General features: G+C 52.8%; 1 protein-coding gene across 6 annotated transcripts in view; it reads right to left on the bottom strand.

Moving 5' to 3' along the window:
• The window catches only part of CDC42BPB (CDC42 binding protein kinase beta), a 103,041-nt gene extending 100,023 nt beyond the window's left edge, over nucleotides 1-3,018 (bottom strand). For 3 of the 6 annotated variants that reach the window (XR_006411307.3, XR_008961334.1, XM_026515256.4), the window contains exon 1: nucleotides 2,608-3,016. Coding sequence is in view for 4 of the 6 variants with exons in the window: in XM_026515256.4 (XP_026371041.2) it covers nucleotides 2,608-2,782 (175 nt within the window). In the remaining 2 variants the exon portion in view is untranslated. Of the gene's footprint in view, nucleotides 1-2,607 lie in introns of all 6 variants that reach the window. The other 3 variants (XM_057318340.1, XM_057318339.1, XM_057318341.1) reach the window with 3 other exon arrangements.
• Nucleotides 3,019-13,404: the final 10,386 nt, after the last annotated feature.

The following is a 13,404-nucleotide window of genomic DNA, read 5'->3' as shown; positions in this document are numbered from 1 at the left end:
GAGGGGAGGGGAGGGGGTAGGGGATGGGGTAAGTGGGGGATGGGCTTAATTAAGGAGGGCACGTGGTATAATGAGCACTGGGGGTTATATACAACTGATGAATCACTGGATTCTACCCCTGAAACCAATAAGAAATTCATTATCACCTGTTGTTATAATAAACCATAAAATAAATAAATAAAAACTTTATTACCTATACTTTCCAAATTTCCTAAAAGATTTCTCAGTAACTCTCAAAATCTGAACTGAATAGCTGTTATTTCTTCATTAAGTTTCAAGATTTCTACCTAAATTAGACACCTACCAAGATGTGGAAGGTGGGGAGAGACTGGCCCTCTGCATGACAGGACTCCACAGACTGCAGGCTTCAAACACCATGCAGAGTGTGAACGAACGACTTAGCAACCCCAGGATGACAGCTTATGTCTACGTTTCCAGAGCAGAAGTAATTCCACTTGAAGTCAGGTCACCTGATAATGCTCCACAATTCCACCTGATGGACCATCCTTCACCTTCCACTAGTAATACGCAGGCATTCTAAGTAACACTAAATAATGACTGTACACACCTCTTCATTAGTAACGCACTCCTGCAGAGCTACAAGTGTACAGGTTAACATGCGTGAGATTAAATACTACATCCTATCTTATTAGTATTTAGAAGTAGTATTAGTATTTCATTAAAACGCCACCTTAAACCTCAGTCCATTTCTCTTCCCTGCAATTTAAGGTTTACACTCCGGTGCAAATTGACTCATTTGTAATCATAATTTCCAAAACGCCACAATACAATTTCGAAAATATTTCTAAGTGATAGCACACAGCTTCTGTTTCGATTTGGAAAGGGCATATCTCATAAAATAAGACCTCCACACATGCTGAGAAGAGCCTTCTCCAGTGAAGCCCACCACTGCAGAGTGGCCTGTACAGTCTGCTGGGGAGGGGGCTACACAAGAACCACCCACATACAGGGTGTCCGGCTCTCAGACTTCAGCCCACAGAGCCCAGCTGGGCCACACCTCACCACTACAACAACCCTCCCTCCACCTCTCCTTTCCATCACGCTCCTACCCACACACTGTGCACGGAGTTGAACCTGATTGTGGAACTGTCTGGATTTCAACATCAAATGCTAAAGGAAAGGTAAATACAATATTCAGAAGGCTCAGATATAACAAGCACCAATGACCTCACTTTCAAAGCAAGTGTGAAAGTGAGTTAATTATTTGGTTGAAAATCACATCACCAATAAAGGACCCCAGAAAGTGAACGCTCTCATTTTACAGACATTGTATATAACCAAGTCCGGTGGTCCCCACCGAAATAAAGCATAATGGGCTGTCCTGGGGCTCTGGGCCTCCTTTCTCCTGCTGCTCTCACAAAACATCATTTCACTAAAAAGCAAAAAACAAACCCCCTAAAGAATATTTCCATTTAAATTTTAATTAGTAAACCCCAAGTCCCAGTTACCCTTTTGGCAGAGTAGGAGGCCTCACCTCAGAATACATTTCTTTCTTCGTGTAAATATCAGCTTTATCAGCCCCAAAGATTAGAAATTACTGGTTCAAACTGCACAGTCCTAGCCCAATGATGCATGTGCCCCAAGGATGGGATTTTCTTAGGTTTGGCCTGAACACAAGCACTGTATGTTCCTACTGGGTCGTTCCCGGTGAGTCTGAGGGTCTGGACAGGATGCCCATGTCAGAGATGAAGCGAAAGGGTTTCACTTTACACGTGTAGCTGTCTTCGGGATTCTAATGATCATCGAATGGCTTAATCAAGCTTTTGTCCTAATAAAGCAAAATACGTTAGTTGATCAACGATTTGAGCGCTATGGATCCTTGAATAAACTAGAGAAGGCATGCAAAGATCAGATGAAGAAAGTTTTTAAACGCTTCCCATATACTGACCGTTCTAGCTGCCCCCAACGTATTACAAGGATCTAGCGCAATCACAATGAAAAGAACCAATTTGCTCTTGCAAAATAAGGCTTTTAACCTGAAAACTTTCTTGGAGATGCTCCGGTAAAGGGTGTTCAAGCCCTAGGCATCCAGGAGATGCAGCAGGCTGTCACCTAGGAGGGGCCGATAAAACCGGGCTCCCCGGAAATGCACACGCAGATAGGAGGCCCACCGGGCGGTGGAGGGCGCAGATATAAAAATCGCACGCGGCTGCCCCCACAAGCCAGCAGGGTGTGCGGGGGGGCCTCGACGCTGACTCTGGACCCCAGAGCGAGGGGCAGGGGCAGGGGTGGGGGCGGATTTCCCGGGGAGTGCTGCAGGAAATGATATCCAGACTCGGAGGGTGGATCTAGGAAGCGGCCCGGGCGATGGCCGGCGGCGGAGAGCGAGTGGGGGTGGGAACGGAGGATGTGGCTCCCAGGGGCAGGATGAGGGGGCGGGACGGCCGAACGCGGATGCGCCAGGACCAAGGAGGAGGGCAGGGAGGGACCCAGAGCCGCTAAGAGACGAGGGCGCAAGGGGCGGCTCGAGAGGAAGGGGGCGGCGGGTCTGGGGGCTCGGGGAGGCAGGAGGAGCAGAAGGCTGAGAGCGGGGAGGAGGAGAGGGCCGGGGGCGGAGGCGCAGGCCGGCGCCCCGCGCGCACTTACCCCACTCGAGGAACTCGGCCACATACTTGTCGCGCCGCAGGGCCGAGTGGCTGCACTCGGTGTACAGGCAGACGAGCACGTCGAGCAGCGTCTCCACGCTCAGGGCGCTCTCGTTGCGCCAGGGCCCGTCCAGGAGCAGCTGCTCCAGCTTCTTAAGCCGCACCTTGGCCGACATGGTGTCGCGCGGCCCGCTCCCAACGCCCCGGACTCTCGCCGCCCGCTCGGCCAGTCCGTCAGGGCGAGCCCTCGGGGGCCCGGCGGCCGCGAGCCCCGGCAGCTGCGGCGCCTCGTCGCCGCACCGTCCGCGTCGTCGCGCCCCGGCCTAGGCCGACATCTTGGGCTCGGTCCCGGCGGCGCAGCGTTTGGGGCGCCGGGCCCCGCGGGTCCATGGGCCGGTCTCCTCCCCTCGGCGCCGCCGCCCGCCCCGCCCGGCGCGGCCCGCCCTCGCCTAGCCCCGCCGCGCGCCCTTCAGCCCCGCCCGCGGCCGCGCCCTCCCCGCCTTCGCCGCCAGCCGCCGACCTGGACCGGCGAGGAGCCGAGCGCAGCGCAAGCCCGGCCGGCGCCCGAGCCCCGACCCCAGCCCCGACCCGGCGGCCCAGCCCCGCGGCCCGCAGCCAACCAGGGCGCGGCCAGCGCGGGCGCAGCCAACCAAGACGGGGCCGGCCGCCGCCGCGCTGACCTCAGCGCGCCGCCCCGCCCCTGCGCTCCCGGCTCCCGGCTCCTGGCGGGATGGGACCTCGCCGCTTGCCGTAGGGAGTCCGGGATGCTGGGAAGGCCTGGAGACGGGGGGCGGGGCGGAGCGAGCGCGCGGCTAGTGCGCGGCCGAGATTGCGGGCTCGCGCGTGCGCAAAGGGCGCCCGGGCAGCGTGCGCGAGCGCTTCGCGGACCAACCCTGGGTGTGTGGGGCCCGAGCTCGCGCACGCGCACGCCTCGGGATCCGAAGGGAACCCCCTGCTTGCCGGTGGTGGGTGGGAGGGTGTTTTGACCTCCTGGTTTAAAACCAGGGCGCGTCCGAGCTCTGAGCAAGTTTGGAAAGCTGGGCTGGACTTGCACGGGAGCCCGAGGCCCGGACTGGGCGCGGGCCGCTGCAGAGCGGCTACCCAGCGTGCCACCCAGCCCGTGGTAAAATCCGGGTGCCCCGCAGTGGCCACTTCAGATTCCGCTGTGCAGCTCGCTCCAACAGCAAACACATGTCTTGGGGTGGGATTTTGGGAAGCAGCCTCCAGGCTGGGCTTGCCTAGCGAGTCACTGCTTCAGTGAGATTTTTGGTTTATTTGGGTGGCGGGATAAGGAGGGTGATGGAGAACACCCCACCCAAACAGACCCTTGGCGTCGGGAGAGCAGGGGCCGCCTGGAGCTCCTGGGATGTCACTGAGGCCACACGGGAGTGACTGAGAGCTGGGCCGGAGGGTGCAGGGCCTTGGGTAGCCGAACCAGAGGAAGGGGGTGCGGTGGGGGGCTTCAGTGGATCCGGGGCAAGGAGGTAGAGCAGATAGAGATTTGTGGACGAAAAACTGAAGGAGCCTGTGGCAAAACTAACGTAAGGAAATAGAAATCAGAGTAGGAGCTACCGCTGTGGAGAAAGTCTTGACTGGAAACGGGTAGGAGGGAGTCTTCCTGGCTGCTGGAGTGTTGTATAAGTTTATTTGGGTGGTGGTTATGCAGGAGTACATATAAGTAACATTCTTCAGACTGTACTCTTTATACGTTATACCTTAATGTTTAAAAGGCAGGCAAAAACAATCTTGGTGTTAGAGATCGGAGTAGAGGTTACTTCCGGGGGGGGGGGGATTATGAACTGGGGGCTAGGAATATTCTGTGTCTTGACCAGACCCATCTGTAACACGGATCTCTGAATATTTGTGCACTGTATGTGTATGATACCTCAACTTTAAGAGGGAGGAGGTGGGGCTGAGCAGACCACCTGGCTCAAAAACAGATTTCCCACTGGTTTTAGGATAAAGACCAAACTCTTTACTGTGGCTTTTAAGTAGGGTGATGAGATGCAGAAATTTGTCTGGGTCGGTCCCCATTCTTTGTCTTTGTCCCAGTGGAAGTATAACGATGTCCATCCTCCCAGGGCCCCCATTTGGACAATATATTCTCTTGTCGCCAGGCCCTGCTCCACCCTCCAGCCCTGCTCTTACCCTCTCCAGTCTCTAACTCCAGTTCCACTGACCTCCTTGCTGCTCCTCAACTGTTTCTGCTCCCTCCTGCCTCAGCCTTTGCACTTGCCAAGACCTCCACCTCGGATTCCCTTCCCTGACCACCTTCATTTTGTCTGCTCAACCCAAAGCTGTTTGAGCATTGCCCTTCAGGCCAGCCTTGCCTGACTCGCTGGGCTGAGTCAGGTCCCAATTCACCCTATAGTCTCCCTCAGTACTTGGCACCATGGGTACCAATGGGTCTTGCCCACTACTCTGAAAACGAAATCTTTCTGTGCCTCAGTCTCAGGTGTAAAAAGAGAATAACTATAAGACCTACCCTGTTTTTCAGTGAGTTGCTGAAAGGGCTAAATGAGTGAACACCCACTGAGCCCTTCGAACGGTGCCTGGCTCCTAGTAAATGCTCACATTGGTAGCTGGTATGCATTACAGTTACCCTTTCAGAACTAGAGACTTTGTGACCAGCTGATGGATTGAGCGGTCTTGGGTTCCCCCAGACCAGGGAATCCCAGTGTCTTCGGACATCATGAAGTCCCTCTGTAAATGTCTTCATCACTTTAGGCTGCTGTAACAAAATTCCATAGACTGAGTGGCTTATGGACAGAAATTAATTTCTCATGGTTCTGGAGGCTGGAAGTCCAAGATCAGGGTGCCAGCATGGTCAGGTTCTGAGTGAGGGCTCTATTCCTCTTTATAGAGGGCTGTCTTGTTGTATTCTCACGTGGTGGACAGAGGTAGTTCTTTGCCCTTCTACAGGGCAGTAATCCCATTAATGAGGGCTCAACCCTCAAGACCTAATCACCTCCCTAAGGCCCTACTTCCTAATAAATCACATTGGGGGTTAGGATTTCAGCATGTAAGTTTCGGGGATAATATTCAGTCCATAGCAGTATCCTTACAATAAACTACTCGGGCTCCAGTGGGTTTCTGGTCTGTGCAGCACGGCAAGTCAGGCTACGCAGAGCCTGGTGCCCAACACCCTGCGACGTGCACAGCTTGTGGTAACTTCAAGCTGAAGTGTCTCTGTTCAGAAATCAGAACACCCCGGCCTGCAGAGTGACACCTTAGAACTTGATTTAACTTCACATCTTCCCCTCGCACCCAACTTGGGGGGCATGAGATAAGCACTGGGGACAGGGGCTGTGCTTGGTGCCTGCCTTGCTCCTTCCTGAGCCTCAGCTAGCCTGGTCCTGCTTCCACCCACCTGTGGCTACTACCAGGGAGGAGGGAGCCTACAGTCTCACCTCTGGTCTGGCAGAGCGTAAGCTGACCCCCTTGTGCCCGGGGATATTCATTCACAGGCTCCTGCTCCTTCTCCTGAGCAATGTGTCGTTTTGCTGGGTGGGTGCACCCCCTGGTGGCTGCAGGGGACCCTCTGCCCGTCTATGGGTACCACTAGACAGGACCTAAGATGACCCATTCCTGCGATTCCTACCCATCCCCAAGAAACACTGTTGCATCCCTTGCTCTGACAAATGCTCAGGAGCAGGCAGGTCCCAGCATGGCAGCACACTCCCAGCTCCACCTCCAAAGCAGCTCATGAGCCTTCCTTCCCTGGCTGGGAATCCATCCCCAGTTCACGATGCCCCTAAATGGAGGGCCACATCTTAAGTTCTCTGAGGAATCCCTGGGAAGCCCCCCTCACTAGGTTTCAGGTCATGGAAAGAGTGCACCATGCTCCATGCCCCAGCAGGACTGCATCATCAGATACTCACACCTTTTATTCCAGAGTGTGGGCCAGGTTCCCATGCATGTCCACTGACAGGCTACATATGGTAATCTTATACCTCATTTGGGAATTCTACATTTGTTGTCTCTTGATAGCCCCCAAAATTTCAGTTTACTGTTCTGATAAATGTATTACATGTACACTGGACAAAGTTCACTGTTCCTTTGCTGGACAGTTCTTGTATTTCTCTGCCTTCCACCCCCTCTACACCTGAACTCTGCACAGAGAAAGAGCCCTGAAGACCAGCAGAGGGTCCCCCTGAGTGCGTATCCAGAAGCATATCAACTAGCACTAGTGTGGGGGGAGAACTTCCCAAGGCTACAGAGAGAACCATTCAAGAAAATTAGAGAAAATGATGCCTGGTACTCACACAGATTGAGAATAGTGTTGTTTTCCACCAGCCAGACTAGAGAAACCTCACAATTCACCAGCATTGGGTAGAATTCTTGAGAAAGTTGTGCCTTGGAAATGCGAATTAGCTCCAGACTGAGCACTGCTCCAGCTCTGCCTCACATCATACAAACAAAACCCAAAAAAATCAAAGTGATTTGAAGCAATTTAACCACATCCCAGAACAAAGCGCAAGAAATTTTATAGCAACACAAAAATATCCAGCACCCAAAAAGATAAAATCACACTGTCTGGCATCTAATCAAAGATGACCAGACATTCAAACAGGCAAGAAAAAAACAACCCATAGTGGGGAGAATAATCAATTAAATAAACCAACCCAGAACTTACACAATGTTAGAATTAGCAGAGAAGGACATTAAAAACAGTTATTATAACCATATTCCGTATGTTTAAAAAAAAAGTTAATAGAATCACAAAAGACATTCTTTAAAAACCCTACTAGAACTTCTAGGGATGAAAACTACAATTTCTTGAAAACACATGGTATGGGATTAATGGCAAATTAGACATTACATGGGAAAGGTTAGTGAATTTGAAGGCATAGCAATAGAACTTATTTAAAATAAAAATAAAAACTTATTTAAAAGAAAAAAGAATCCAGAAAAACAAACAGCATGAGTGAACTGTGGGACAATGTCAAATGGCCCAATATACAGATAATTGGAGTCCTGAAGAAGAACAAGAAAGAGGAGGGACAGAAATAATATTTGAAAAATAATGGCTTAAATTTTTCCAAATTCAGTGAAAACTATAAACTCACAAATTCAAGAATTTCAATGAACACAAGAAACATGGGGGGGGGGACTAAGGCCACATAATAATTGAATTCCAAACCCAGTCATTAAAAAAAGAAACAGAGGGGGAAAAGACATATAACAAGCAGAACAAAATAAAGATGACATCAAATTTCTTTTTTTTTTTAAGATTTATTTATTTGAGAGATGGGGGGAGGGGCAGAGGGGGCAGGAGAGAGAAACTCAAGCAGACTCAGTGCTGAGAGCAGAGCCTGACACGGGGCTTGATCTCCCGACCCTGAGATCACAACCCAAGCTGAAACCAAGACTCAGCTGCCCAATCAACTGCACCAGCCAGGCCCCCTGGATGACAGCAAATTTCTTATTGGAAATTATGTAAATGAAAAGACATTGGAACAGCATCTTTAAAAGTACTGAAAGAAAAAAAAAAAAAAACCCTGCCAGCCTAGAATTATATACCCAGCAAAAATAACTTTAAAAAAAATGAAGGTGAGGGGCGCCTGGGTGGCACAGCGGTTAAGCGTCTGCCTTCGGCTCAGGGCGTGATCCCGGCGATCTGGGATCGAGCCCCACATCAGGCTCTTCTGCTATGAGCCTGCTTCTTCCTCTCCCACTCCCCCTGCTTGTGTTCCCTCTCTCGCTGGCTGTCTCTATCTCTGTCGAATAAATAAATAAAAAATCTTTAAAAAAAAAAAATGAAGGTGAAAATAAAGACGTTTTGAGATAAGAAGGCCCATCATGAAGAAAGAGGCACAGTGCCTGATTGACCTTGTTGAATTCTATAGACATACTTACTGCTTGGGTGAGTTTCTCTGACTCATTGCTGGGTACCCTCTAAGACTGCCAATTTTGAGTGGAATCCAGAGAACAAATGAGCTTTCCAGCAGATCCAGGCTTTGATGCAAGCTACCCTGCCACCCGAGCCTTGTGACCCAGCAGACCCTGTGTTTTGAGTGTGGGTGGCAGAGACTCTTGGTGGGGCAAGTCCCAGTAGGAAAATCCCTGTGTATACACACAGGGGTTTGGAGTAAGGCCATGCCTTCTTCTACCAAAAGCTCTTCTCCAGTTCAAAAACAGCTCTTGGCTTGCTGCTGGACCTTAGCAGAGACTTAACACCTGGCCATGGACACCAAGAAACTATGCAACCCAAGCTGTCCATTACAAAATAGATATTATCTTATCCACTAAATCATAAAACTCTATGTGCACACAGCAGTCCATTATAAGATGAGACTGAGCCCAAGGAGACCTGGGAGGAACGAGTAAAGTTTATGAGTAAGTAGATGGCTTAGCCTCCATGGTATCTGCTCCTACTGTTTTACCAACTCTTCCTAACCCAGAGCTACACCCTCACGGGAAGGGCTGTGACCAATCAAAAAAGGGTAGAAAAGGTGTGGGCCTGATTTAGATTGGTCTGCCTGGGTCTAGCCAGAGGAGGTTGGCTGCTGCTTTACAGACACACTCAGGAGAAACCCTGAAAGGCAGTGGCGAAGAAAAATTCTCCCAGGAGGCAAAAATTCTATGTTGATCCATGGGCAGTGGCTAACTGGTTGCCCTGCCAATCAAAGACTAGGAAAAAATACACGTTTTCTAGGAGCAAGTGGATGGATCGCTCAGGATGGGCACAGAATGCTCATCAAAGGGCATCTACTGTAGAGGAGGCCCTTGGGGGTCAAGTGGACAAAGTGACCCATTCTGACGATACCAGCCTCATTCCTCCCCTCTCCTGGGGATTTCTCAACAGGCCCGTGTACAAGTGACCAAGGAGGCAGGGATGGAGGCTACGTGGGGGCTCAGCCACGTGGACTTCCCTCACTAAGGCTGACTTGACTTCCATTGCAGCTGAGCGCCCACCTTGTCAACATTAGGGGCCCACAGTGAGCTCCTAATATGGTACCATTCCCCAGGGGGACCAGGCAGTTGCCTAGTGGCCAGGTTGATGACGTTGGACCCCTATCATCATGAAAAGGGCAGTGGTTGGCTCTTGCATACTTCAGGTCTGTACTTGCCCTTCCAGCCGCATCACTTCTGCCAGCACTACCATTTGTAGACTTGGGGAATGTTTTAATTTATCCATCACCATGGCAACTCAAGCAACATCGCCTTAGACTGAAGGTCTCATTTTCTGGTGAAGGAAGCACAGCAGACAGACAGCCCGTGCCCATGAAATTCCCTGGACTTACCATGTTCCCTGACGCCCTGAAGGAGCTGGCTTCAGAGAAGAGCAGAATGGTCTGCAGAAGACTAGTTATGGTGCTGGAGGAGAGCCAACAACCTGAACCCTGCGGTCCAGACTTTGGTGTGTGCCTCGACCCGCAAGGCGGTATACAGGGCCCTCCCTCCACAGCCCACATGCGAGGGTCCAGGAGCCGTGCAGTGGAGGTGGGAGTGTCCCCTCTCACTATAACACCAAATAACACACTGGAAGAATTTTTGCTTTCCTTCCTGTGACCTTGGGCTGGTGTCCAAGAGAGGGATGCCTTCATCAGGAAACAGTCATGCCTCCAGTGAGTTAAGGCTGAGGCTGCCCCTGCCCCCACCGGCTATTTCGGGTTCCTCATGCCAGCAGGCAGAGGAGCCATCACTGCAGGCCTGGGACATTGAACCCAAGCGTCAGAGGGAATCTGAATTGGTTCCACGCACTGAGCCAGAGCGGGGGATGCCGTCCAGAGCCCGGAGGTTTCACTGTGGTGTTTAAAGATTCTTCCTGGGGGGCGCCTGGGTGGCACAGCGGTTAAGCGCCTGCCTTCGGCTCAGGGCGTGATCCCGGTGGTATGGGATCGAGCCCCACATCAGGCTCCTCCACTATGAGCCTGCTTCTTCCTCTCCCACTCCCCCTGCTTGTGTTCCCTCTCTCGCTGGCTATCTCTGTTAAATAAATAAATAAAATCTTTAAAAAAAAAAAAAAGATTCTTCCTGGGATAGGGAAGGGAGCTCATTCATGACAGGGCCATAAAGGACTCAGGTCCTGAAGGAACAAAAGCCTGGGTCACCCCACCAAGACTAACAAACAGTGCTGCTGAGGGGCCTGCAGAGGGGACGGGGCGGGAGTTGTGGCTGAAGAGTGTGCCCCTTGGCAGGTGCTCTTGCAAACAGACCTCATGGGGACTGTCTCGTGCTTGCCCGTCTCCCTCCCCCCCTTCTATGAAGAGCACAGCTGATGCCCGGTGTCTTAGGCTCAGGAAGGCACACTCCAGGGTGGCATCACCCAGGATGATCAGCCGAGGACACGTTTCCCGCATAGGACCAGGGTGGATGCTGAAGGACATGAGGGTGGTCAGCGTGCTTCTGCCTCTCAGGTGCCCTCAACCCTTCTCTGCCTGCTTTGCGCCCCCAGTGGGCTGCACCCATAGGATGGGGAGCTCGGGGCAGAGTCAGATGGCTATCTATCCCCTTCCTCCCCATTCCTTGTGGCTGCAGCCACAGCCTGCCTGGGACCCCTCTCCTTGAAGCAGCTATCCCCAAGTTCCAGCCACCCCTCCTTCCTGCTGCCCCTGGAGAACCCAGAGGTACTAAAAGCTCCCTGCCACTGCCAGCCCTGGGAGTTTGCCCACATTTCCCGAGTGGCCCCAGACCCTGCCCACACCTTGGAAAATAGGCCACTTTTTGGCTGTCGTTGATTTCCCTGCTTCCATGGGCCCCCGCTGGGACTCTGACGGAGGCAGTCATATGTACAGTACTATTCATTATCAGTTACCTGCAATTAAATAATGAAAAACTGAACTTCCAACCCTAGACACATAGATCAATCATGATCCACATAGTCATTAAAAAAAATTATGGAGTTCTGGTCATTCAACCAACCCAAACCTGCTGAAGGCCCGCCACATGCCAGCACGACCCTAGGTATGGAGGGTACAGCAGTGGCCCGGATAGATGCCTACTGTCTACTCTAGTCGGGGACAGACCACAGACCAGGGCACAGAGGGGTAGAAAGAGAGAATTTTGGAGAGTGGCCAGGACTTCGAGGAAAGCAGACACAGCAACATGATGGAGAAGGAGAGGGTGCCTTCATTACAGAGATGGGGGACCAGGGAGGCCTCTGTCCCGCAGCGCCACTGCGGCTAAGCCCAGAGCAGGAAGGAGGCAGCTGTGAGAGGCTCTACAGGCACAGAATGGGAACAGAAGGTGGCCAGCGTGAGATGGCAGGGATGGGGGCAGGGAAGGGTGGGCCCTGGCCGATACAGATTTCTCAGGGGCTCCACTTTCCCTGTCAGTTGCCTCCTGGGTCCTGTGGTCACAGTAAACCTGGTGGTGGTTCCTGAGGTTTCCTGCCACCCAAGTCTCTGGGCCACGACTCTTTCTGAAGGGAGTTTGTCTTCCTCTCGCTCAACCTCCCAGCTGACAACATGGAGGGCTTTGAAGGTCAGGGGCATGAATCAGTACTCTGCCAGGATCAGACACAAAGAAAGTGCCCACGGAGACATGTGTGCATGAAGGAAGGAGGCTGGGAGCCTGGCGAGGGGGGGGGGCAGGGAAGGAGGGAGGGAAGGCTAGACAGTCTTCTCTCGAGTGTGCTGCTTCTTGTCTCCTTGGCATCTTGACACAGACCGGACTATGAGTTTGCAAACCTTGACCTCCCAATGCCCCCATGCTTGTCCTTGCCTGAGACGCCCCATTGCCTGCAGGAATGTTCCTGCCATCCCCAAGCACTGAACCCAGCAATGCCCAGCAGCTGCCCATGCGGGATGCTCTGCAGGCTGGGTGAGAGGACCAGACCAGAGGCAGCAGGCTAACTCTGTGACCCGCAGCTCCTCATCTGAAAGGGTCATGGGCCCTGCATTGCAGAGGCTGAGGGACATTGGAGTCACGGCCATGGCCTGCAGTCACACTGGGCACCTTCTGTGCAGAAGTCCTGCAGTGGTACTTCCAGACGGTAGCTGCTGACGGTGAGGATGCTGGATGGTGAGACCAGGTGGGGATCGAGACAGCCCGCGTCACCTCCTCCCTGCTCTGCTGGTCTCCCTGCCTGGCAATCTCCCCCCACCTTCCACCACGGCCAGAGGCATCTTCCCAAAGGCTGGCTCTGACCACATCTCTTCCTGCTCAGAAGCCTTCCATGGCTCCCCACTGTCTCAGATTTAGATGGGGCCCTCTGGAGCCTCTGATCTAGGATTTCTGCTCCAGAGCCTCCAGCAATACAGAGAGAACCACTCACTGCCTGGAAGGAGCACGTGTGCAGGCTGGACCAAGGAGTCAGGCAGGAGGCATCCAGAGTGCATGTGTGTTGGGGGCAGCTTGGGGGAGGACACCAAGGCTTCGTAGCAAACCCTGACAAGCACTCTAAGTGCTCTGTGCACGGTGCTTTGCAGACCAGCCCGCTGAGAACTCGGTGAGGCAGGGACAGGAATGGCCCCTGTTTCAGAAGAGCAAACCGAGGCCTGGGGAAGTTGAAGCAGCTGCTGGGAAACCGCAGAGCCTGCTTCTGCGCTCAGGCACCCTGGCCCAGCATGCTGTGCTGCCTTTTCCCAAAGCAGCAGGGGCCTCCTTTCAAACCAGGCTGGTGTCCCCTCCTGGGAAAAAAGAATAACCCCAGAGACTTCTGTCGAGCACTTTCCTTGTAGCCTCTTACTTATCTGTGCTCAGGCTTGTGTGGCCAGCAGAGGCCTGAGCGTTGCCCCTGAGCATAGAGATGTCCCCAGGCTGCAACGCTGTGTCCTACCTGGAATGTGGACCTTAGAGGCCTGGGAGGGTCAGACTGAGGACATTCCTGTCCCTCCAACCGCCCCTTCCA

Source organism: Ursus arctos, unplaced genomic scaffold, assembly GCF_023065955.2.
Source record: "Ursus arctos isolate Adak ecotype North America unplaced genomic scaffold, UrsArc2.0 scaffold_25, whole genome shotgun sequence".
NCBI classification, from domain to species: domain Eukaryota; kingdom Metazoa; phylum Chordata; class Mammalia; order Carnivora; family Ursidae; genus Ursus; species Ursus arctos.
Note: the sequence above shows the minus strand (reverse complement) of the source record. Positions and strands in the feature narration are given on the sequence as shown.